The 22131-nt window shown below is 52.4% G+C and overlaps 1 protein-coding gene across 4 annotated transcripts in view; it reads right to left on the bottom strand.

The window, feature by feature from the left end:
• The window catches only part of ASTN1 (astrotactin 1), a 74795-nt gene that overhangs the window by 10669 nt on the left and 41995 nt on the right, over positions 1-22131 (bottom strand). For 2 of the 4 annotated variants that reach the window (XM_071435901.1, XM_071435902.1), the window contains exons 9-23: positions 21328-21402; positions 20734-20871; positions 20262-20412; positions 19428-19594; positions 18424-18618; positions 17996-18123; positions 15202-15306; positions 14221-14409; positions 11579-11847; positions 10664-10797; positions 10146-10297; positions 9687-9822; positions 9477-9577; positions 8832-9015; positions 299-4072 (exon numbers count right to left, since the gene is read on the bottom strand). In XM_071435901.1, coding sequence (XP_071292002.1) covers positions 3838-4072; positions 8832-9015; positions 9477-9577; positions 9687-9822; positions 10146-10297; positions 10664-10797; positions 11579-11847; positions 14221-14409; positions 15202-15306; positions 17996-18123; positions 18424-18618; positions 19428-19594; positions 20262-20412; positions 20734-20871; positions 21328-21402 — 2359 coding nt within the window. In that variant the 3' untranslated portion in view covers positions 299-3837. Of the gene's footprint in view, positions 1-298; positions 4073-8831; positions 9016-9476; positions 9578-9686; positions 9823-10145; positions 10298-10663; positions 10798-11578; positions 11848-14220; positions 14410-15201; positions 15307-17995; positions 18124-18423; positions 18619-19427; positions 19595-20261; positions 20413-20733; positions 20872-21327; positions 21403-22131 lie in introns of those variants that run through there. The other 2 variants (XM_071435903.1, XM_071435904.1) reach the window with 1 other exon arrangement.

The raw sequence follows: 22131 nt of genomic DNA, 5'->3' as shown, positions 1-22131 counted from the left end.
AGACCCTTGCTGAGGACGTGTAAATGCAGTTTTTCCCCAAAGAAAGGGATGACTGGAGACATCTTTACCTTCCCACATCCAGCAGAGCAGGTGGGCAGGACAGGGCTCAGGACATGGCTCCATCTGTGTGTGCTGAGTGGTTTGGGACTTGGCTAACCCAGTGGACAGACAGGCTAATGCTAAACTTGTGTGAAGACTCACCCAAGTTCAAAGGCTGAGAGTGTTTCATCTGCAACCAAAGATGACATCAACTGGACCAAAACTATAAACAAACACTCTAGTTTGCCAGAGCCAGGGATTACTAACAGCTCCTTTTAATAGTCAGTTAAATTATCATCTGGAGTTTTACATAGTGGTACAATGATTTTTGTTGCTGTTGTTTAAAACCTTTTTTTTAAATTCTTTTTTTTTTTTAAGTAATCCAGAAGGGTTTTGTATTTCTTGCCACATGGCTATCTCACCCTAAAGCACCCTACTTTCAATCTACAGTAGTAAAACGTCACATTAGAGGTTTAATAGAACATCAAGGAACATGAATTGTAGCCATCTTTGTAAAGAAAAGGACCAAACTGTCTTTATATGTTAAATAACTCCACGACAAGGAAAAGGTAGTAATGCTATTACAGGGGTACGGACGCAGCAAAGAAAAGTTAACGACCCAGAGGTTCATCTCAGGTGAATGATTGCTCATTAATTCAGAAATAAAACAAAAAGAAAGGGCAGGGGGGGTGAAGGAGGTTGCAGAAATGGTTGGAAAACAGTTCTCCTGTTGTTGGCAGCTTGGGAAGAATCAGGAGTCCAAGAGAGAAAATATTGTGCAGGCCCAACAGTAGGAGCCTGCAGCAGATGTGGGTGGTGTCAGCCCTGCAGGGAATCTCAGAGACACAGAATGGGTTAGGTTGGAGGGGACCTTAATGAGCATTGGGTACCAACCCTGCTGCCGTGGACAGGGACACCTTCCACTAGACCAGGGCATGCTTATTTTGGGTGAGCAAGCCCCACACAGCACATCTCACCAAGGCCAGGTCTGCAGCCAAGGGACAGCCCCCATGGTGGACTGGTCTGGTACCCCATGGTGGAGTCTGAGAGGGACTCGTGTGGTAGCTGAGAGACTTGGACAAGAAAATCCAAGCTTGGGCAAGGTTCTGACTTGCAAAGCTAGAGTGAGGATACCAAGAAGGAAGCCTCACAAAGCCAGGGTCACTGTGAAAATGGCCCCACAGACGTGCCAGGCTGCCAGGCCCTGCCAGCACAGCAGCTGCAGGGGCACCAGGGCAAGCAAATCAGCAGAGCACAGCCCTGCCAGCAGCCTGCACAGTCTGTCACAGGGTGAGGGTGCTGAGCCACATCCAGCTGTGCAAGGGTGCTCCCAAAGGACCCCAAAGGAGAGCTGGCTTCCCCCTCACTCTCCAAAGCCCAGCCCCTGGAGAAGCCAGGACCCGGGGAGCAGAGCCCAGCACAGCTGGCTGATGATGCTGCAGGGCTTTGGTTGCCCATGCAAGAGCTTTGAAGTGTCAGCACAGAAGCAGAACAGAAATATCTGCAGAGCCTCGGTGTAAATCTTGGGGCCAGATGAAAAAGTAACCTAGGCAGGTGTGAATGCATGGGGTGTGCAGGGTTTTCCTGGCAGTGTCACAGCGAGAGGCTGGCAGACAGCACTGCTCCTGTCCTTGCTGCTGCACCTAGTAAGCAATAAAAGAGAGGAGTCTGCTACCCAAAGGAAAACAGTCTGCATTTCACATAAAGGCCATGTACACGGTATTACTTGGCGAGAAACCAACTGGTGTCTGGGCCAGAGCAGCCTTCCTTCAAACGTCCCTTCGAGGCGTTGAGCAGAGGTGCCCTTTGCCCATGGCTGGATGGCTGCCTGGCTGGAAGTTAAAAGTTGTCTCAGCATCTGCTGGGATAAGCAAAAGGATAAACAGAAGTGTCTTGGCCACGAGTCTCGCTAAAAGGAAAAGGAGTGATGACTCAGTACAGATCACCTGCCCATCTATACCTGTGCATGGAGGTGGCACTGGTCTCACTCTGAGCCCTAAGCCCTTGGCAGCATCAGGCACATCAAAATATAAGGACAAACACATAAGAAAAAGCCAAAAGGATCCAGGAGACTTCCTTCTTGCACAGAGCAAACGTTTGTCTGATCACCCCTGCCAGACACACAGTACAGCAGTGACACAGGGATGCCCAGGTCATACTGACTGATGGTGGCTCCTCCCAGCAGCTCCCCAGTCCAGGCCAGCTGCCCCTGGAGAGATGTCTGCCCATGAGAAGGAGAGAGCAAAGCACAGTGTGGTGCTGCAGGAAGACACTGAGCTGCTGTTGAGAGAATCCGGTGCTGCAGCGCTGTCGGCAGTGACGGGGTGCAGAGCGCAGCCGCCTCCCTCTCAGCACCACACAAATATTCAAGCCATGTCCTTGGCAGGTAGGAGGAGGAATGAGGCAGAAAATCATATGAGACAGGCTGAAGACTGTTCCTGCCAAGACTGAAAAAAATGAAAAGGAAATTTCTCTCTGGAGGCATCGTAAAAATCCCACTGTAGGGCTCTGGTCTTGTCTAGATCAAAGGTGCACAGCTGGCAAGTCCAGAGGTGCCTCCTCTGCAAATCAGGCAGGAAGCTGAAGCTAAAAGGAACCTGTTTTCTGCCTCCAACATCATCAGCAGGGACAGGGATTTGGAGAATTGTTTACTCGGAACCAAACCCAGTGTCCCAGTACAACCCCAGCTCTCTAGCTTTAAAAAAAAAGTTACCAGAGGAAGAGGCAGATGTGAGCCCTGAACATAGGCAAGCAACACCCCCAGAAGCCTGTCCTCCATGCCCTCTCTGGGACCAGAACCTTCAGCACCATCCTGCACCACAGCATTGGGGTACCTTGCATCCCTCTCCCCTCACCACACAGAGCCTGGGCTATCCCACAGCTGCAAGTGTCTGGTGCAGAACATCTTGTCTGTGTCATCTGGCTGCTCCTCTCCTAGCTGAGTTCTCCTCAGCAGCAGCTTGATGTTGCTCCTAAGTTTTTATTATCGTGGGGAAAAAAAAATAATAGAAAGGATTTTAAGGTTGACTTCCAGGGAATGTGGTCCCTCAAGAAGAAAGCTCACAATGTCCAGCTGACTACTGGCCCTGAGGCCAAGCTGCTTTTGTTCTGGAGGACTCTGTATCTTGGAGCACATGTGGGTTTTGGCCATGGCAGAAGAACCTGAGGAGATGGGGTCACAATGCCCCTGCCTCTTCGCCCCATCTGATGACACCACACCAGCTCTGCCCACCAACAGCACCATTGTTCTCTCAGGTCTCACCCAGACCTCATGATTTACAACTGCAAAAAACCCCATCCCAACCCTGCTGGCCTCCCAGTGGCTGATTAGCTCAGCCATAACCATAAGCATCTCAACTTGACCTGCATGCCCTGCCTCCATTTTTGCCTGCATCACCTGCTCTCCCATCCTGGCTGTGTCACCACTTTTCTCCCACGACTGGTGTGGCCCATCTTTGGAGACAGTCCCCACAGCCAAGGCAGGGATGGGGCAGGAGAAGAGGGCTGTGCCCTCCCAGCCTGCCTTCTCCACCAATGCTGAGGAACCTCTTGGCAAAATGAATAAAACAAAACCAAGAAAACTGGGTCCCACAAGACTTCTAACTAGAAAGGCTTTTGGCCAAGTTGAAGAAGAAACTAATACTGAGTCAGTCCTGCACAGAGCAGCCGGTTTTGCGCCCCAGTCCAAATCCTCGCCTCCAGAAACATCAGCGACACCCTCCCCCTCCATGGGTCCATGTGTGAAACCCTCAGAAACGCCCATGGGAAGGCCAGCCTGAGAGCAGGTGCCCAGAAGCCTCAGTAGTCCTTGTCACCATAGTCATTGTACAGGACACTCAGCGTCTGCTCCTCGCACGTCTTCCTGAGGTCGCGGCTGAGCTCCGACCAGTCGAGCCCATAGGGCTTGATCTCGCTGTAGCGGCAGGCCAGGTACTTGAGGGAGGAGCGCTGCAGGCTGATCTTGGGCTCCTGCAGGAGGCCATTGCACCAGCTGCTGAGGTCCCCCAGCTGCGAGAGGATGAGGCCAGCCTTCCTGCAGCGAGGGGGGGCGAGGGGAGATGCCAGGGGGGCGATGGACAGCGAGGGGTGGCAGGGGTGATGGAGACACCACGGAGAGGATGGCGGGGAGGGCGGGAGGAATGTATGAGGAGAGAAAAGTAAAGACAGTTAAGGACACCACGGGAGCTCCTGAAGGGAGAAGAGATAATGCAAGAGCAGCTGTGAGGAGCTGCCAGGACAAGGAGGGATGGCGGGGCTGTGGGGACACACCATTCCCAAGGCAGCACTGCAAGTCAAATCCATGTGAGAACAGCCCCTACCCAGTGCAGAGATGCCCAGGTCTCCATGGCAGTGCTGCACCTGCTGCACTGGTCTTGAGACACACACCTCACTGTCCTGTCCCCTCTTCTTCTTCCACCCTGTAGCACTCACACAACAAGGCCAGGTTTGCTGAGAGTTTATTATGGAGACAGTCACAGGTGTAGCTGTGAAACCCCCAGCACCCTTTGCATGGACATCACCAAGGACTCAAGTGGCACCACCAGTCACTGTTGCAGCTACTGGACCCCAAATATAACAGGATGGGAAACAGAGCCAATAGCAGTGTAGGCAGTGGGGATAAAAGCTAAATCGTGTCAGGCATGACATATATGGCCAGCCCAGAACAGTGTCACCATGTGTATCCTCTCCATTAAGTGTATGTGCTGCATATTCAGGAGCTATGCTGGCCATTCATGGCTTGGTGTAGGAATCACAGAATCACAGAATGGTTTGGTTGGAAGAGACCTTAAAGATCATTTTGTTCCACTCCCCTGTCCCATGGCAGGGACATCTTCCACTTGACCAGGGTGCTCCAAGTCCCAACCTGGCCTTGAACATTTCCAGGAATGGGGCATCCTCAACTTCTCCACTGCCAGAAATGCACACAGTATTGCAAGCAGCAAGCCAGGATACCACTGAGGAGGAGGGAGATTTAAGAAAAAAAAAATCCAAACCAGAATGTCTTGTCTGGCTTGTGAGGGTCTGTATGGAAGGCTGAAGGTGAGATAAGAATTATGATCCATACAAGACATAAGTACAGTGAATGACATTCCTGCTACATGACTCACAATATTTAGGAACAGCTTAGGAAATGTGTCCTACAGGACACCGTGCAAACCAGAAGGGATACATTGGAGCACACATCAAACCCATCCAAAAAGCTCTGAGAGAGCTGGGGATGTGGCAGATCTCCTGGTTCTTTGCATGTGCACTTTGTATCTTCCAGTTGTGGAGAACAAGACGAGGAAAGGCAAGTCACTGCAGCAGCAGCTTGTAAAGAGCCACAACCCAGCCAAGGAAGCCTTGAGAGAAGGTCAGGTGACAGAGGCAGAGCAGGTCCAGGATCAATCCATCTTCTGCAAGAGACATCCAGCACACCCAGGGCATCATAGCCTCCGTGCAGGCTTGTCCTGGTAGTGAGGAAGTGCTAAATCACCAGCCTCTTGTATTGGCTGAGATATTGGAAGAGCACAGAGGATCATGGCCAAACATGATCTAAGCTGTGTTCTCTTCTTTTCAAATTCGTCCTCATAAAATTGCGCTGCTAATGTTTTTATCAAGAAAATCAGTTTGTACAGATAAAACACATTGTGTTCATTTTAAATTTGTCTCACACTTTGGGTGATCTCCAGGGAATGTGGCCACTGTGGAGGCAATGGATTCAAATAAAGCATCTTGAAGGTATCTCATGTGCCTGGAAACCCAGACCAAAGTTTCAGTGTCTGATGAGCTGGGATAAGTTTCCTACCCAGCTCCAAGGTCAGTTGCTGGGTTAGAATAGTCGAGGAAAAGAAGATACAGCCCCTCACTAGCTTTAACTCAGCATCTGCTCAGCCCAGAACAGGCAGCAGTCACAAATCATGATTCTGAAGGAAAAAAATCACATTCTTACTGGACATTCTTACTTAGGATAAGCACCTTGGGCTGGTGTGACAGCTCCAGGATATGTGTACCAACCATGAAGGAACATCCACTGCCTCTCCACACCTCCCTCCAGGCCAGGCACACCATGGGAGAGCTGCTTGAAGAGGAATTAATTTACCCTAAGTCCAGTCAGAGCCAATCTTGGCTTTCCTGGAGAGAAAACCTTGGATGTGACTGCAGCTCCAAGGGCCCAGTCTGGAGCCACTGAAAGGTTGTCCAGCTCTGCAGCCACATGACAAGTGCCACCCCAGAGCTCATGTCCAGGGCATGCCAGAGAGGAAAAGTTGGTTTAAATGGTTTTGGCTCTGGAGACAGCCACCCAGGCTGGCCAGCCATGAGAAAACAGCCAAGCTCTCACTTGTCTTGGTCTCTGCATGTGACACCCAAGCAAGATGCCACGAGTGCCTCTCCTCCTCCAGGTACCCTCACAGGAATGCCTGATATTATCCCACAGATTTTGGCTCAAAGCCCATAGGCACCACCAGACTTCACTAGGCTTTGCATCAAATCCAACTTCCACTTACTGCTTGCTTTTTTCTCCATTTCCTTTCCTTATACAAAGACCAGGACTCTCTGCAGCCCTTCTTGGACCGTGAGGGAGCGATTTGCCTTCGCAGCCTCAGACAAGTTATCTGTGCACTCACAACAAGTTCTGCTTCTTCAGTCCAGCAGCCAGCACTGCCAAGAAGGGAGCTGAGTGTGCCACAAATGAGCAGAGTAGGAGGTGCCCTGGACGTGTGGAGGAGGAGGGACATGGTAGAGTCAGTCGCGTGGGTCCGCATCCCCGACTTCAAAGGAGCATCAGCAACAGTCAAACAAACACTGTCTGCTGGCTAAATAATGTCATCTGCAAGTGATTTGTCCTGTCACCACCAGTCTGGGTGCTTCGCCCTCGCAGACGATCAAACAGGAGGTCTGCTTTCCAAGATTTGTCATCACCAGAGCCCGCTGCAGCTGCCTCAGTGCCTCTTTCCAAGGAGCGCGAGCTGCAAACACTTCATCAGCGACTTGCGTCATCCTACCCCGAGCGCTCCAGCGTTTCCAGAGGCTGCATTAACCCTCTGGCTCGTAGATTCACACAGAAAATGGTATCATTTGGGTAATTCAGTGGCATTTCTGGCTGCTCCGTGGCAATGCCTCTGCCTCATGGGGCTCGAGGAAGCAGCTTCCACGCCGTGTCCTGGCTGGTGCTCACTGGGGCAGGGAGCAGCAGTGGCAGCACTCAGCCTCGGTGATGGCAGCAGCTCCGTGACAACTCCAGTCTGTCACGTAAGGAATTTTATGTGTTCCTCATGCAAATCACCACAACAGATGTCAGATGGTCTGTGCAAACTGGGGCTGGATTTCACATCTGGAAATGGAGATGGAGCGGCATCACCACAGCTGGGATCAAGACAAAGGTGAGACTGAAGTCCAAGCCTGCTGATCCCACTGAGTGTCGGGGGAATGAGGCACCCCTGGGCAGAGGAGCTGCTGGGAGCCTCTGCCCTAAAAAGGCTCCATGTGCTGCAATGCTGCTACTGAGCTTTGAGGTTGTGCCTCAAAGAGTTCACATTTCTTAGGACATAAATAGGACAAGGGAGAAGAGAGGAGACCCCACCTCCACTCCAGGGCATGGAGGGCCTCCTGAGAGTTTCCCACCAAAGCTGTGCCAGGACACAAGTGCAATGCACTAAGTACAAGAAGGCACAAGCTGAGTCTCTCTGACTGCCTAGCAGAGGTTTGGAGGACACAGAATGTACATGGAGAATCTCCTATCCTCTGCTAGAAGTACACAAGTGATCACCTGGAGAAGCAGGGCTGGAAGACAGTGGTGAGACCGGCAAGAGGAGGGGTGGGGCACGGTGTAAGGCAGAGGCCATGAATTCCACAGAGTAGGAGCTCTTGTTGATGTACATTTGAAAGCACCCCTGATTCCCAGATGAGGTCACAGCTCTGGTTGTTTGGAGGCCAGATGCTATGAAACACCACTGCAGCACACGCAAGCTCTCAGCCCAGCCTGCTGAACTGACTGGAAATATCCACATTACTGGGAAACCACGCAGACTAAAGCAGATGTTGAAGGACAGGGGGAGAAGGGAACATCTGGCTATTTCTACAAGCCTGGGACATTCTCAGGCAGCTGGAGGGGCTTCAGCAACCTGGAGAAGCCTGAAGAGAAGACATGGTGCTTACTCAGGCACAAAGAGACTATTTTAGACAGGAACCTCCTCCAAAACCTGCTGTGGCAGCTCAGCACTGCCTGGGCACCAAAAACACTCATGTCACCCACACACAACCACAGATGTGGATCAAAAGTGAGGAAATGCACAATTTAGACCTAAAATCAGTCCTCTGCTTGCTGGGGACCACAAGCTGACAGGGTTCAGCACACAGAGGTACATTCAGCTCAAGCCAAAGCTCAGGAAAAGGTAGAAAGCAAAATCCAATCTCCATCCCTTGTAGGCGTGTTATTTTTCCAAGATCTTCTGCCTTTTTGCCTGTGGCATCAGCTATGAAGGGAAAAAGAGAATCCCACCCCTTTGCCACTCTGCACAGCATGAACATGTTGGGCCAGACTCCAGAGACAGGACAGGGCTGATGGGATGGACAGCAGGGTTGGGTTGACAACAGTCAACCACTTTCCACCTTGTCCTATGTTAGTGGTCCTTGCACATGCACAGCATCCAGCAAAACAGAAACCCCACTGTGACACTCTGAGGTCTATCATCCATCATCATATCCTAAGATTTGCTGAAGAGATACCTTCCTGGTGACCAGAATCCCTGAGGGACAAGCCTGCTGGAGGGCAGGCCTGCCTGCTTAGCCAGCTCAGCTCCCAAGCCTACCTGGGCCCCAGCTCATCCTCACAGCGCCAGGTGAACTCCCCAAAGCTCTCGTAGTGCTGGTTGTAGTGGTAGAGGACTCGGTGGAGGCTGGGGGAGCCCAGGTCCAGCAGGGTGTTGTAGGCTGTCTGCTGCTCCTTGCCGCTCGTGTAGCCATTGAAGAGGTTGTAGATCTTGTCTGCTATTTCTGGGCACAAGGACAGGGGGTGTTCAGGGGAGTGCAAGGAAAGGCATGAATAAAGCCCACCACAGCTAAAGCTCAGTTCTGGGGAAGCCAGGACCAGAACCAAGATTTGTCCACTGAGTTATTTTGTTATATTATGTGATTTACATCACATCAGGACAAGGTTCCAACAGACTAGATGGCATTACCTGGGCTCAGTCCAGGTTAGCTTCCCACAGTTTGGTCTAATTAAGAAAATTAATGGGTGATGCCATCAGGTAGTGATAGTGAAACACCATTTATTCCCTTTTGTTTTCAGAGAGGACGTGTGTCTCCTGCAGCCCCCATCTCAGCCCTGCACACCATGTGGCAGCTCCTGGGCCACTATGGGTGAGGGAGAGGTTACAGCCAGGACATGAGACATGTACAGGAACATGCTGGAAGGGGGAACTCCCTCTTGTCCCAAGCAGCTCCCTCCATCTCACCTTGAGCTTTCACATCATCTACCACAGGGCACGGTGTCTTGACCGTCACATCACTTGACCTGGAACGCCTTCCTGTGTTGTCAACTCCCCAGAGCGTGAACCTGGATGGGAAGGGGAAAAACAAAGCTCTGGGCTCCACACGGAAATACAGGCAGCACCAAACAGTACCAGGATGTCAGCACTGCCACAGGCCTGGCACAGGGCACTCACATGTAGGTGGTGTCGGGCTCCAGGCAGCGGATGATGAGGGAGATGGTGGAGGAGAGTCTGTCAGGCACTTGGGCTGGCATGGCACAGGGGGACTTGGCACCAGAGATGATGTCATCCACAAAGCTCAGCACTGTCTCTAGGGAGAGAGGGGAGGATGTGCCACTGGTGATGGCACAGGGGCTGTGGAGAGCCTGTGCCTGCTGCCACACTGCCTGCTGCCAAGGGGGAACAAGGCTAAGGCATGAACTTGGTGTAAAGTTGGACCCACTGCTTTTCCAGAAAAGCTCATCCCTGTGGTATGGAGCTGCCCCTTTCTGCAGCATGGTGGGCAGGAGAAGGGCTGCTCTCTCTTCCCCAGGATATTTGATTTGTTGCAGCATCCCCTTGCAAAGACAGACAGGCTCTCTTCTAACACGTCCATCCCACTCTCCCTGGAGAACCAGGGGAGTCCCCACTCACCTGTCTCCACCTTGGAGTGGTCCATTCTGTCAGTGACCTTCTCTTGACGGAGGAGGTAGTCCACAATCTGCACCCCAATGGGGGGCTCTGAGTGGCCCCACTCCAGTACCACCAGTGTGCTGCTGGGCTCATGTACAGTGGAGAGACGCAGGCTGGGGGACAGTTTTTGCATTACTTTCTCACAACAAAAGGGATTCAAAGCCATTAACTCACAGGAGACAGCAAACTCAGGAGAGAAATTACTCCCCCTCCCTTTCCCCTCCAGGTTCTGGGCATGTTGGTCCAAAGGACTCATTCCTTAGGGTTGCTTTACCAGGATGGATCCACAACCAGCCCCACAGTCCTCAGCTGAACTCAGAAAAGAACTGCAACTCTGCACTCTCAATTCCCAGGTCACCCATCAGTTTGCAAACCTGCCCCACGAAGGCACACAGCCCCACCACCTCCTGCCACCACACTGCTGGCCATCACCACCTCTTCACAGACCCACACACCACAAAGCCAGGCTGGGCACCTACATGGGGTGTGGGAGAGGAGCACAGGTGGGCAGCCCGTCGGCCCCGAAGGCACTGGAGTCACAGCGGCACCAGTCCTCGATGACATCCCCGCTGCCTGAGCACCACAGCAAGCTCATGGTGGCCTCCTGCAGCAGCTGGGAGACAGGAGAAGGGGTTGAGCACCGGGCAGGTGAGCTCCCTGGGTGCAGGGCCCTGCTGGGAGCTGCCAGGCACAGCTCAGAGCAGGCCCCAGAGAAGAGAGGGGTAGAGAGGATGAGAGGGTAAGAGCTTAAAAGGGTAAGAGAGCAAAAGCGTAAGAGAGCAAAAGCATAAGAGAATAAAAGGGGTAAGAGAGCGAAGTTTTTGTTACAATACAATAAATTTTCTTCTGTCTTGAATATTCTGATTCTTACTAATTTAGTACAATATACAAATCTTATAGCATTTACATACAACCTATAAGAATCATTACATTACCATACTGTGTTACATTTTAAACTCTAAAAACTACACTTTGGACCCTTTCTGCCAAGCTGTAGGGTCTGCTCTGACCTTTGGACTTGTCTTCAGGCAGAGGGTACTGTTCCATCAAAAGGGGATCACCTTCAGTTGGCCATGCCATTGTTTACTCGTTGTTCAGTAACTGAGGTATCTGAAAGCTTGCTTTCATTTCAAGCTCGCTTACAGTTTCCATATTCTCAAAATCTTTTGCCAGGCAATCATATTTATAAGGCTCTCCTGTTTCATCTTCCCCAACACTCCCATCCCACCACCACTTGTGTTCATCTGTCCCCTGGTGGGTTCAGCACAGCCCATCCACCCTGGAGAGCAGGGCTGGCCAAGGGGCAAGGGCTGCCACGGCTGGACACGATGCTCTCTGGGCAAGCTGCCTCCAAAGCCAGCCACAGCGCTGTCCTGCCCCGCTCCTGTCCTCACCCGCTGGGTCTGGTTGTTGGTGACCAGCTCGTAGAGGGGGGCTGCCTTGGTGACCTCCAGCAGGATGGGCTCAGCTGGCACCTCGGGGCTGGAGGAGACGTGGCAGAGCGGGCAGGAGGAGGGGCAGCGCCCGCGGCTCTGGCACTCCATGCGCACGCCGGCCGCCACGCGCTTGGTGCCCGACTCCGAGAGGCTGGCGATGTACTCGGGGAACGTCAGCACCTTGGGGTCCCGTTCCCGCTCCTCTGACTCATCCGAGGGTGAGTTGCCTGCAGAAGGGGGGAAAAGCGACACCAGAGTGGGCTCCAAGCCATTGGTAGGGGAATATGAGGGGCCAGAGCTCTGCCTTCCACCCAGGAGAGAGGCAGGGCTTCCAAAGAGCCCCCTGCATCCCTTTGCTCTGTAGGGATTAGGATTAAGGATTAAGATGTGTAGGGATCTTTAGAGGAGGAATCAGGACTAAAAAGCCCACCCTGGCCTCTGTGATTGCAGGTCCTCTGGTCTCCCTGTGCCTCAGTTTCCCCAGCCCCATCCCTACAGCTGGACTGGGACAGTCCAGCCTTACAGCAGCTCCCCACGAGAGGGAGCCCCCTTCATGTGGCTGGAGGCTCCTGGAGAACCTGCCTGGGCACCTTCACATCACACTGATTCCCCAACAAAACCCCTGCCAGACCACTCTCCTGCAAAAGCCCTCCTGGCCCTACAGAGCAGGAAATATTTTGGCACAAGAGGAGCAGTCCTTGCACAGAAGTCAAAAAGGTGAAATCTGCCCATCACTGCTGTGCCCTGGACAGCATCACCCTGCCATGGCGAGCCTTGCCATGAAGGGACACAGTGCTTTTCACACGAAATCCCTGCCAAAGGATGTCCCTGGATTGATACAGAAGAAAGAGGGGCCTAGAGGGACCGTTGAAGATGGTTGGTGGGGTTGGAGGAAGCTGAAGGATGACCCAGGCAAAACCTCACCCCCAGGGCAGGCTCAGGCCATCATTAGTGGTGACCTGGTATGTGGGGAGCCACCATGGACCACATCCATGATTCAATAGGAAAATCTCCCTATAGCAAGGATTTGTGGAGAAATGGGCCAGCACTAGCCCATCCTTGAGATTCCTGAAAGAAAACAAGGCTGTTAAAACAAAACCTGGGATAGAAAAGTGTTGCTCTGCTCCCCCAGGAAGCTGGAGATGGATCACTTTAGGCTGGCTGTGAATTGCAGCTTAGCAGGCACTGAGGAAAAGCAGAGGAGCCAGGGAATGATTTGTCTCTTGCAATTTCTCAATCGATATCCAGCCCCTGACGTTTGCAAACAAAAAGCAAAGGAAGGAAAGTGGCAGGTGCCAGAGTGAAACCTAAATGTGATACTGTGGGTGGAAAAAGGCTGCCAGCCCTGAAAAGCCTCTAAGCACGAAAATCAAAGAGGAGGAAATTGCAGGAGAAAAAAAGAAGAGCTTGCAATCAGGAGGTGCTACATCTGGAGACAGCCCTCAGCCAAACAGCACCGTGCCTGTGCTTCCCCAGGTGGGTTTGTGAAGAAGTCCAGGCTCCAGGAGACCTAAGCCCACAGGATGCAGACTCAGGCTTTGAAAGAAGCCCTTCCCACACAGGAGCCCTGGGGAGATAATAAGTGTCTCTGTGGCTGGGACATAGCAAGAGCAGCACCACAGGCTGGTGCCAATACTGAGAATTATGAAGCCTCATGATGGAAATGATGTGCCCATTGTGGCGCCTGGGAGCTCCAAGCTCACACTGCCTGCACCTGGGAATTCCTGGGCAGCAGCAGCAAACCAAGGTCATCTAAAAGGCAGCAGCTCTGCTCAGCATCCCCCATGCCCAGGCTAGGGGGCTGGCTCTTGTTTGCTGCCCAAGCCTGGATGCTGCAACCCACCATCTCCAGCATAGGCAGGAAAATACCTACAGGCAGCTTTGCTGAGGCCAGCACAGGAGATCACAGAATCACAGAATCACAGAATAGTTGGGAATGGGAGGGACAATAAAGACCATCTTGTTCCAGCCTCCTGCCATGGGCAGGGACACCCTCCACTAGACAAGTTGCACAGACCTGAGGACAGATGGCAGCAGGCAGGGGTTAGGCTGCCTCAGCTTTTGTGAAGCTGCCATTCAAAGTGGGCAGGACCTCTTCCACAGGGCATCCATCACTGTTTACTGCAGACAGGGCACTGGAGGGGATGCAGCAGTGCCAGAGGCCCTGTGCACCATGAGGAACCTCCCAGCTCCTAACTGGTTCCCTGGCATTAAAAGCATTCTCCCCAGGAGAAGGAAACACTCTGGAGGGAGAAAAGTCTGGCTGCAGGATGCAGGTGGAAGAGAGTAGATATGGCAGAGACAAAAGGAAGGAAAGAATAAGATTAAAGACAACAGTTAAGTCCAGAATGAGGCAGGGTGGCTCGGTGGGATTGGTGCACTTGTCTTTCCCTGGGGCTGTGGGTGTTGATCTTTCTTTTTGGCCTGGCCTGCTGCAATCCATGGGAATCCTTTGGCTGGCTTCAAAGGGTGTGAGAGCAGGGTGCGAGGCAATGACTGGTCCTGACACAGGCTGGGCACCTTCCAAAATGCCAAAAGCAAACCTCACTTGCCACTCCCAGGGGATGGTATGAGTACCCTTCCCAAGGATAAGCTCCTACCTTTGCTGATGTCCTCATACTCCAGCCAGAGCTGCCGCTGGACCTGCCTGTTGGGATACCAGATGGAGCAGGACTCCTCAAAGCCATACACTGCCTCTTGGATGTAGTGGTTGCCAAACTGGTCCAGCAGTGCCACAAAATCTCCACGGGAGGTGGCTCCATCCAGAGAGTGGAGTGCATTGCTGAAGGCTGGCAGGGAGATAGATGGAGGAGATGCTCAGTGCCCAGAGCCCACCCAGCCCTCGCTACCCCCCTACAGGCTTGCAGTGGACAGCCAGCCTTTGAGCCCATCACCTCTCAGAATCTCTGCTGGTCAGAGTCACTCTGAGATACGTTGTCCCGGCCTGGCAGCCAAAGATCAGGATTCTTCTGTTCTCATTCTCAAGGTTGTTATCTCTTATCTATAACATTCTTTCTCCGACCCACTGAGATCTGCCTGGCAGGTTGGGCTGAGGCACACTGCCCATCCTTGGGGCAGTGTTATCTTTTATACTAAAAACTATGTGCACATTATTTACCATAACTATCATAGGTGATAGTACCTATCGCCTATGTTAGACAGTGAGTTTCTGCCTTAAACCAATCCAAAAGTGCCACCATCACCCAGAAGATGGAGGCTAGGAAGAAGAAGGAAAAAGGACAAGGCATGCCCAAATTCCTTCATCTTGGGACCCCAAGCCCCCATTCTAAAATCCTAAAAATCTATTTTTCACCCTGTGACAAACTAACTATTATTCTACTTAAACTCTCTTGACTTGTAATTCTTCATATAAAGGTTGGTAATTTGCTCCATGGGTCAAAATCAAAGGCACAGGGGTCTTGGGCTCTGTGCCAAGGTCTCTGAGCCCCCTGGGCAGGGTCTCAAGTCCTCCAGAGCAGCCAGAGGAATTCCCTGGGTTCCAACAATCACCTGCCAGCAGCAGGCTGTGTCACCTGTTGCCATCTTCTCTCCCCTAATTCCCCGTGTCCCTGCACACTTACATTGGGAGATGGTCATCTGGTTGAGCCGGACATGGTACATGACAGACTGCACCTTCCAGTGCTGCAGGAGGGGGTACCCAGACACCTCACTGAAGTTCACCATCCCTGCCAGAGAAAGGACACAGGGACTCAGTGCCACTGCTGAGCAGTACCTCACCATGGGGGTGGCTGCAGCCCTTCGTGCCTTGGGCAACACCGCCAGCGAGGTGGGAAGAAGTCAGCAAGGAGGGTTCTGTACACACCACATGCCCCTAGGGAGGCTTTCAGAGCTGAGGGCCAGGTGGTCCCCAGCAATTAAAATGATGGCTTTGAAGGAAAGCATGTAGGCTTGTTTCATTTTGCTCTGCGCTGGAAGATAATGAGCCTCCTCCTGCACCCCCTCCTGCTTCCTTCCCAGTGCCCACTCCCAAGGCACGCCCAGGTGTGCTAATTATGTCACTAATGAGAGCTGTGCTATTTAATGAGCTGTTAGCAGGCCTGGGAATGGGTCACCTTCATGCCACATGTGCCCAAGGGCGATGAGGAGGCTCTGGGTCCCCCTCAGCTGGGACTGAGCTGAGTGGGCAGCAGATGGACGGGGAAATCACTTCCTATTGATGTAATGTTCTCTCAGGACATTATGGCAATGCTGGGGCTGGAGAGGACCCAGAGTTTGTCCTTCTCCTTCAAAGACATCCCGTTCTTCAGCCGTTCAGCTGTGAGTTGCAGAAGCCAGGAATTCATGGAGACCTGGGCTGGGCGGCCACTTACTCCTGCCCAAGGCACAAGGCAGCTCAGCTTCTATGAGCAGAGGGACAGAGAGGCCACAGAGCCTCACACAAAGCCCCAGCAAGGGAACTGGAGGGTGCTCATGGCTCTGAATTTGGTGGCCAGAGCATCCCCAGAGTGCCACAGCAGGATGCTGGCACAGGCCACCTCTCCCCTCTCGGCTCCAGTGCTGCACAGCCAGCACGTCACAGCAAACTCTGCTGCCAACAGGCACCCAGCAGGAGTTCAGGAGGATAACAGTGGGCATCCCCCCCTCTGTAACAAGGCCTGAAGACAGAGTATAAGCAGGATAAGATCCTTTGCCTTCCAGCACCTCTCTCTTCAGTGCTGGCTGCTGCCGACAGCTTCAAAGCCTTGCTCTTCCCTGCAAAGTGTTTATGCAAAAACAGCCCTTCCTTACTCAGCAGCTCTGCCTCTCGTGTATTCACAGCAATATCCAGGCTTCTGACAAGCAGAGAATATTTTACTTCTTTTCCTTTTTTTCCTCTTCTTTTTTTTTCCTTTTAAATCAGCCACAAAGCCAGCAGAGAGTGGGAAATGAATAGCATCATTTACTGGCTTTTACCTCCCCAGCGAAATTGCCAGTGAAATCCCAGTCCCACTGACACCGCTGTGATGCTGAGGCTGTGGTGGCAGTGCCTTCCTTACATCCATGTAACCATGTCACAGGCAGGAGAGCCCCACTGGGAGGCAGGTGTCCTTCAGCACCTCCAGGCAGGATTGAGCATCCCCAGGGAAGCAGGAGTGACCCACCCATCCAACTCTCCTGGGGAGGCTCAGCCCCCCAAGACCCACCAGCACCCTCCTCCCTGCTGAACCTGCCTGCACCTTCACTGCCATGCACCCTGTCAGGGCAGCCAGCATCCCCCAGACCCTGGGTACAGTCCATGGGGGCTCCCCCAAATCCTCCTGGGAGCTCTGCCAGACAAAGGGAATGCACAAAGTCTCCTATGAGACAAAAACATCTTAGTAGCCACATCCTGTGCTTAGCAGCTCCTCGATGTCAGGGCCATTTCAGCCAACAGTGCTGCAGTAAGGTAGAAAAATCATAGAGAAAGCTTCATAAATTCCAACCTGCTCTCCTGGAATCAGTGGCTGGCCTGTCAAGCTAGCACTTTGCAAGCTCCCATGTGAAAATAATCCTGTTGTGAGAAATTTGTTAACATAACAAAACTATTCCTGGGTTAAAAAATTACTTGCACCTGCATTAACTGTTTTTGCACCATTAGATAGAAAAATGAAAACTGTCTTTAACAAACAACTGTCCCTGCACATAGACACCAAGAGTTTGAGTGACCAATCAATACAGAATAACAGCCTGTTACAAACCAATAAAGTAATTGACAAGAAAGCTACTGACCAACTGGAATCCCACACAAGGTCTGTAAAACTGTATAAAAAGGAGTTATGTGAATAAAAAATGGCTTTTTCCACCATGAAGAAATGGAATCCTGAGTGATAAACAGCAACAAACACCAAACACCAAGGAAATGAAGGCTACTTATGGGTACTGGCAACCTGAAAAAAAGGCAAATCCTTGAAGGCTGTCTAGGAACCCATGATAACCTATCACTCATTGCCCATGATGCTCTGGTATGACAAACCAAAACATTTTAGTTTGATGGTGCTGGATTTTGAATGCTTCACTGTATCAGCAAAGAAATCAAAGGTAGTTGGAAAACCTTTTTGGTCTTCAAAAAAAAAAAAAAAAAAAAAAAAAAAAGAAAAATCCTTTTATCCTTTTGCAAATGCCCCAAATAGTTAATGGATGTAATGGATGCTTGAGCTTTTACACTCCACAATTACTCCACAATTAATTTACAACCTTTGCCTTTCCTTAATTTTTAATGCCTTCCTCTTACTGGAAAAAGGAACCAGCTCTCAGCTGCTGGTTCCTTTGTGTGCAGCTAAAGCCAGAGTAGATCTATCCCCCAGTAGATATATCCTGTGGGTGGTTAGGGTGTGAGCTGGACATGCTGGCAGCTGCCTCAGTGGGAGAGACATGGATGCAGCTGGACTCACTCACCAGTGAGGAACTCAGGGTCAGGAGTGGGGTCAGAGAGCTCCTCTTGGCACTGGTTCTCCAAGGGCACTGTGGCCACCACCAGCCCATCGGGCAGCTGCTGCTCCAGGCCCCGGGCAAAGTTGTTCTGCCTGGAAGGTAATTGCAGAGAGAAGAACAAGGCTGGAGGACAGCAGAAATGACTGCCAACAAGTGACCCACCCCAAAAATCCACCTGGCATTTCTCCTTTCCTTCAGGAACAGATTAAAAAGATGTCTACTCTTGATGGAAAGTGTCAGACCCACCCTCCCCACCAGCCCCTCCATCTTCTGCAAAGCAAAGCCAGCCATGGACGGACAGGCAGCCTGCCAAGGTCCAGCCCCAGGCGCCTTCCACGCCTTCCTCTTGGAGAAGATGCTGAGGTCTGACCCTGCTGGGGTCTGCAACTCACCTGAAGGTCCCTTTGAGCACCTGGCCCGGTGCCACCTCCCTGGTGTGGTTGTTGTAGCCGTAGAAGAGCTCCCCAAAGAGGGTCTGGTTCATGGGCAGCTCGCGGGGCTCGCCGCAGTCCCCGGCCTCGGGGCACGACTCCGAGATCAGCTGGCACGAGCGCCCATCCGCACCCAGCTTGTAGTCCTCAATGCACCTGGGGAGCCAGCACGGGGTCCCCTGTCAGCTGCAGCCCCCCAAACAGTGAGGACAGACACAAGAACAGAGGAGACCCCCTCCATCCCAACCCCACCAGCTCAGGGTGGCGGCAGCAATGGACAGCAGCGCTTTGGAGGTGTCGCCGTGGCCAGGGAGGAGATGAGCATGGGTCACTTCTCGGAATCTCTGCTGGTCAGAGCGACCCTGAGATGTGTTAGAAAGTTCTCTTTTCCCAGCCCAGCAGTCGAAGGAGTCAAAACCCTTCTATTATTGTTGTCAACGTTGTTTATTGTTTCTTATCTATGAAATTCTTTCTCCAACCCACCGAGGTCTGTCTGGCAGGTTGGGTTGAGGCACACTGCCCATCCTTGGGGCAGTGTTATCTTTTATGCTAAAAACTACTTGTACACTATTTACAATAACTTCCCAATACCTACCACCTATGTTAAACAGTGAGCTTCTACTCTAAACCAATCTAAAAATGCCAACATCACCCAGAAGATGGAGGCTAGGAAGAAGAAGGAAGAAGGACAGGGCACACCCAAATTCCTCCTCTTGGGACCCCAAGCCCCCATTCTAAAAACCTCAAAAATCTATTTTTCACCCTATGACAAACTAACTATTATTCTACTTAAACTTTCTTGACTTGTAATTCTTCACATAAAGGTTGGTAATTGTTTTTTCCATGTATCAAATTCAAAGGCACAGGGGTCTTGGGCTTTGTGCCAAGGTCTCCAATCCCCCTGTCGGGGTCTTGAGTGCCCCAGGGCAGCCAGAGGAATCTCCTGGGTTCTGGCAGTCACTCACCCACAGAACATGAGGATGTTGTAGAGCAGGGGGTCCTCGGGCAGGGGCACCATCTGCTGCAGGCACAGCTGCTCGCAGCCCCCGTTGAAGCCGTCAGAGCAGTCCACGCCCACGTGCCGGTCGTAGCAGCCCGTGCCATCCTTCATGGGGCTCAGTCCCGTGGGGCACTGGTGGGGTGGGGGAAGCAGGAGGTGAAAACCCATGGGAAAGTATCTGTCTCTGAGGCTGAGGTGGAGGGCAGGGCTCCAGCATTGCTCTCTCCATCAGAAACTGCAGCCTGAGCAGCGCTCGGGGGCTGCAGGAAGGACAGCAGCAACATCCTCATCTGCAGATATTCCTCCTGCACCAAAGCCTCTATGCACCCTCAGGAGTGTATACCCTGAGGTGGGAGCCCCCCAAGCCATACCCCACCAAGGCAATGTGCTGGTATCAATCCCACTCTCCAGCAACTCAGCTCCAGTGACTGACAAAGCTGTGCAGCCCTTTCCGCACACACTTTCTGCCCCACGCTCACAGCCTCTTCACCCCAATGCCCAGCTCTGGTGATACTGCAGCCCCACACAGTACCCCTGTTTTGGGGCAGAGCAGCTGTGGTGATGACAGGGCACACATTTGAGTGATCTGCAGCCTCCTACAGAGCCAACAAATAGATGGACTCTTACTGCCTCGTGTGCTCAGCAACAGAGGAGCTGCCAGCCCAAAAACATCTCCCTGCTACAAAATCAACCTCAAAATGTGCACCCCGAAGTGACAATAAGGGAGGCAGGATTCCCTTTGTGGCCTGCCCTTCCTTGCTGACACCAAGGGGGATCCCAGGAGCCTGGGGTCACACACCACACAGCCCGTGGAGTCCAGCTTGCGGTCCGAGATGCAGCGGAAGTTCTTGCTGCAGCCGCCGTTGTCCCGGGAGCAGTCGCGCACGGGGCCGAAGGAGTCCAGCAGCACCTCCAGGCTGTCGAAGGAGGACGAGGTCATCAGCTCTTCCCTGTGAGGAGGAGGAGGAGGAGGAAGAGGAGGTGTGTCACTGCTCCCATGAGATGTTGTGGATGCCTGCATGACTGTGGATGTTTGCGTGGGTTTTTCCAGAGCTCAGGCTTTCCTCGGGCTGACGGTGAGCTGGGTGGCAGCCAAGCTTTTAGAAGGATGCAGGAGCTCCTGAGATGAGGGGGAATACTGCCCTAGGCTCGGCTTTGCAGGGCTAAAGAGGGGCAGGTTCATGGTTGTACTAACCTCCACCTGCAAAACGTGGGATGGGGATGTTTGCTGAAGCCCCTCCTGAGCTCCCTGACCCTGCCATGGCACCTACCTGACCTCCACTGCATCCTCCATCACCGTCATGTCAGTCTTGCACTTGGCTGAGGGGTTGATGGCCAGCTCAGCTGGTGGGATGACGAAGCTCTTGCTCAAGGGCAGCCACATGCCCTCCCCCAAGGTGTAGGTGAACCTGCCAGGGAGAGCAGCAAAGGCTGGGACAGAGGGAAAAGCTGACCCTGGAAGGTTGTCTCTGCCCAAATCCAAGCCCTTGAGCCTCCTTGCTCATCCTGCAAGGATGCCAGCCCAAACTAAGGTGTGTGGGCAGGGGAAAGTAAGGTGGCTCCTCCAAATACAGCCAATGATTCCCAAAAGTTGCATGTTACTTTAAAAAAAGGCACTTCCATTTTCCATAGAAACCCTCCTTCAGAGCCTAAAACTCACTCTCACCACGGTCAGAGAGGAGGAACTGGCTGCTGGGTATCCAGCACCCACATGAAGCTGCAGGGGCATCTTCCCAGCCATGCTCACATGTCCCCAGAAGGTGGCACAGGACAGCTGTGCTCAGCCCTGCCAGCTGGGCTACCTGCATGCTCTGAGTCATATTTGAGCCCCAAAATGTGCTGAGCACGTTTCCTTCACCGCTTACCGAAAAATCTTGTCAGAGGGCTGCTCACCCAGCACCAAGTCAAAGCCACGCTGGAAGATGGTGTATGGCCAGGGCCTGGAAAAGAAAACCAGGAGCATCACACCAGCATCATGTCCTCACAGCTGCTCACAGCCCAAAATGCCTGCTCAGCCCTCAGCTCACATGTAGAAGGGTCCTGGGGTAGGATGACTCCAAGGGTAGCCAGGACAACACAACAAAACAGCCTCAGATCCAAGATCTTAATTTTGGGGTTCCTACAACATCAGATTCTCATGCCAGCTCCAACCTGCCAATAGGCCAGTGGTGTGTTGCACTTGTAATTTTGGGGTTGGATGCACTCCAGCCATGCTCACATATCTTCGTGCTCGGTACCACCTGCCTGGTCCTGTTTTAGGGATTTGCATCACAGCTATTGAATTGCAAAAAGAAAACCAAACCACAGCTGGACCCTCTCTCTGTGAGGCTTTTGCCAGGCAGCACATCAAGCCTGGGACCCCAGTTTCACCACCTGCCTTATTACCACCCTTTTAATCACTGTTCCAGGCAGGGGAGCTTTGCAAAGTGGGCTGGAAGACAAGGTGGAAGTGTGGAGCCAAGCAGGAGGCTGGAGAGCTGGCCCATCCCTGCTGTTGTAGATAGCACAGGGTGATGAGTGATGAGCCACTAACATTTGGAGGCTGGTGCCTTTCAGTGGGACACCCATGGCCATGACACCTTTGGGACATGAACCCCCAGCAGCACAGCCCTGCTGGCACACCACCACTTGCAGAGTGACACAGACAAGAGACCCCACTCCCAAACCCT

Source organism: Agelaius tricolor, unplaced genomic scaffold (genome assembly GCF_023055355.1).
Source record: "Agelaius tricolor isolate 1412-34295 unplaced genomic scaffold, bAgeTri1.0.p SCAF_11, whole genome shotgun sequence".
Classification (NCBI taxonomy): Eukaryota; Metazoa; Chordata; class Aves; order Passeriformes; family Icteridae; genus Agelaius; species Agelaius tricolor.
This window is presented reverse-complemented; position numbering and strand designations above follow the sequence as displayed.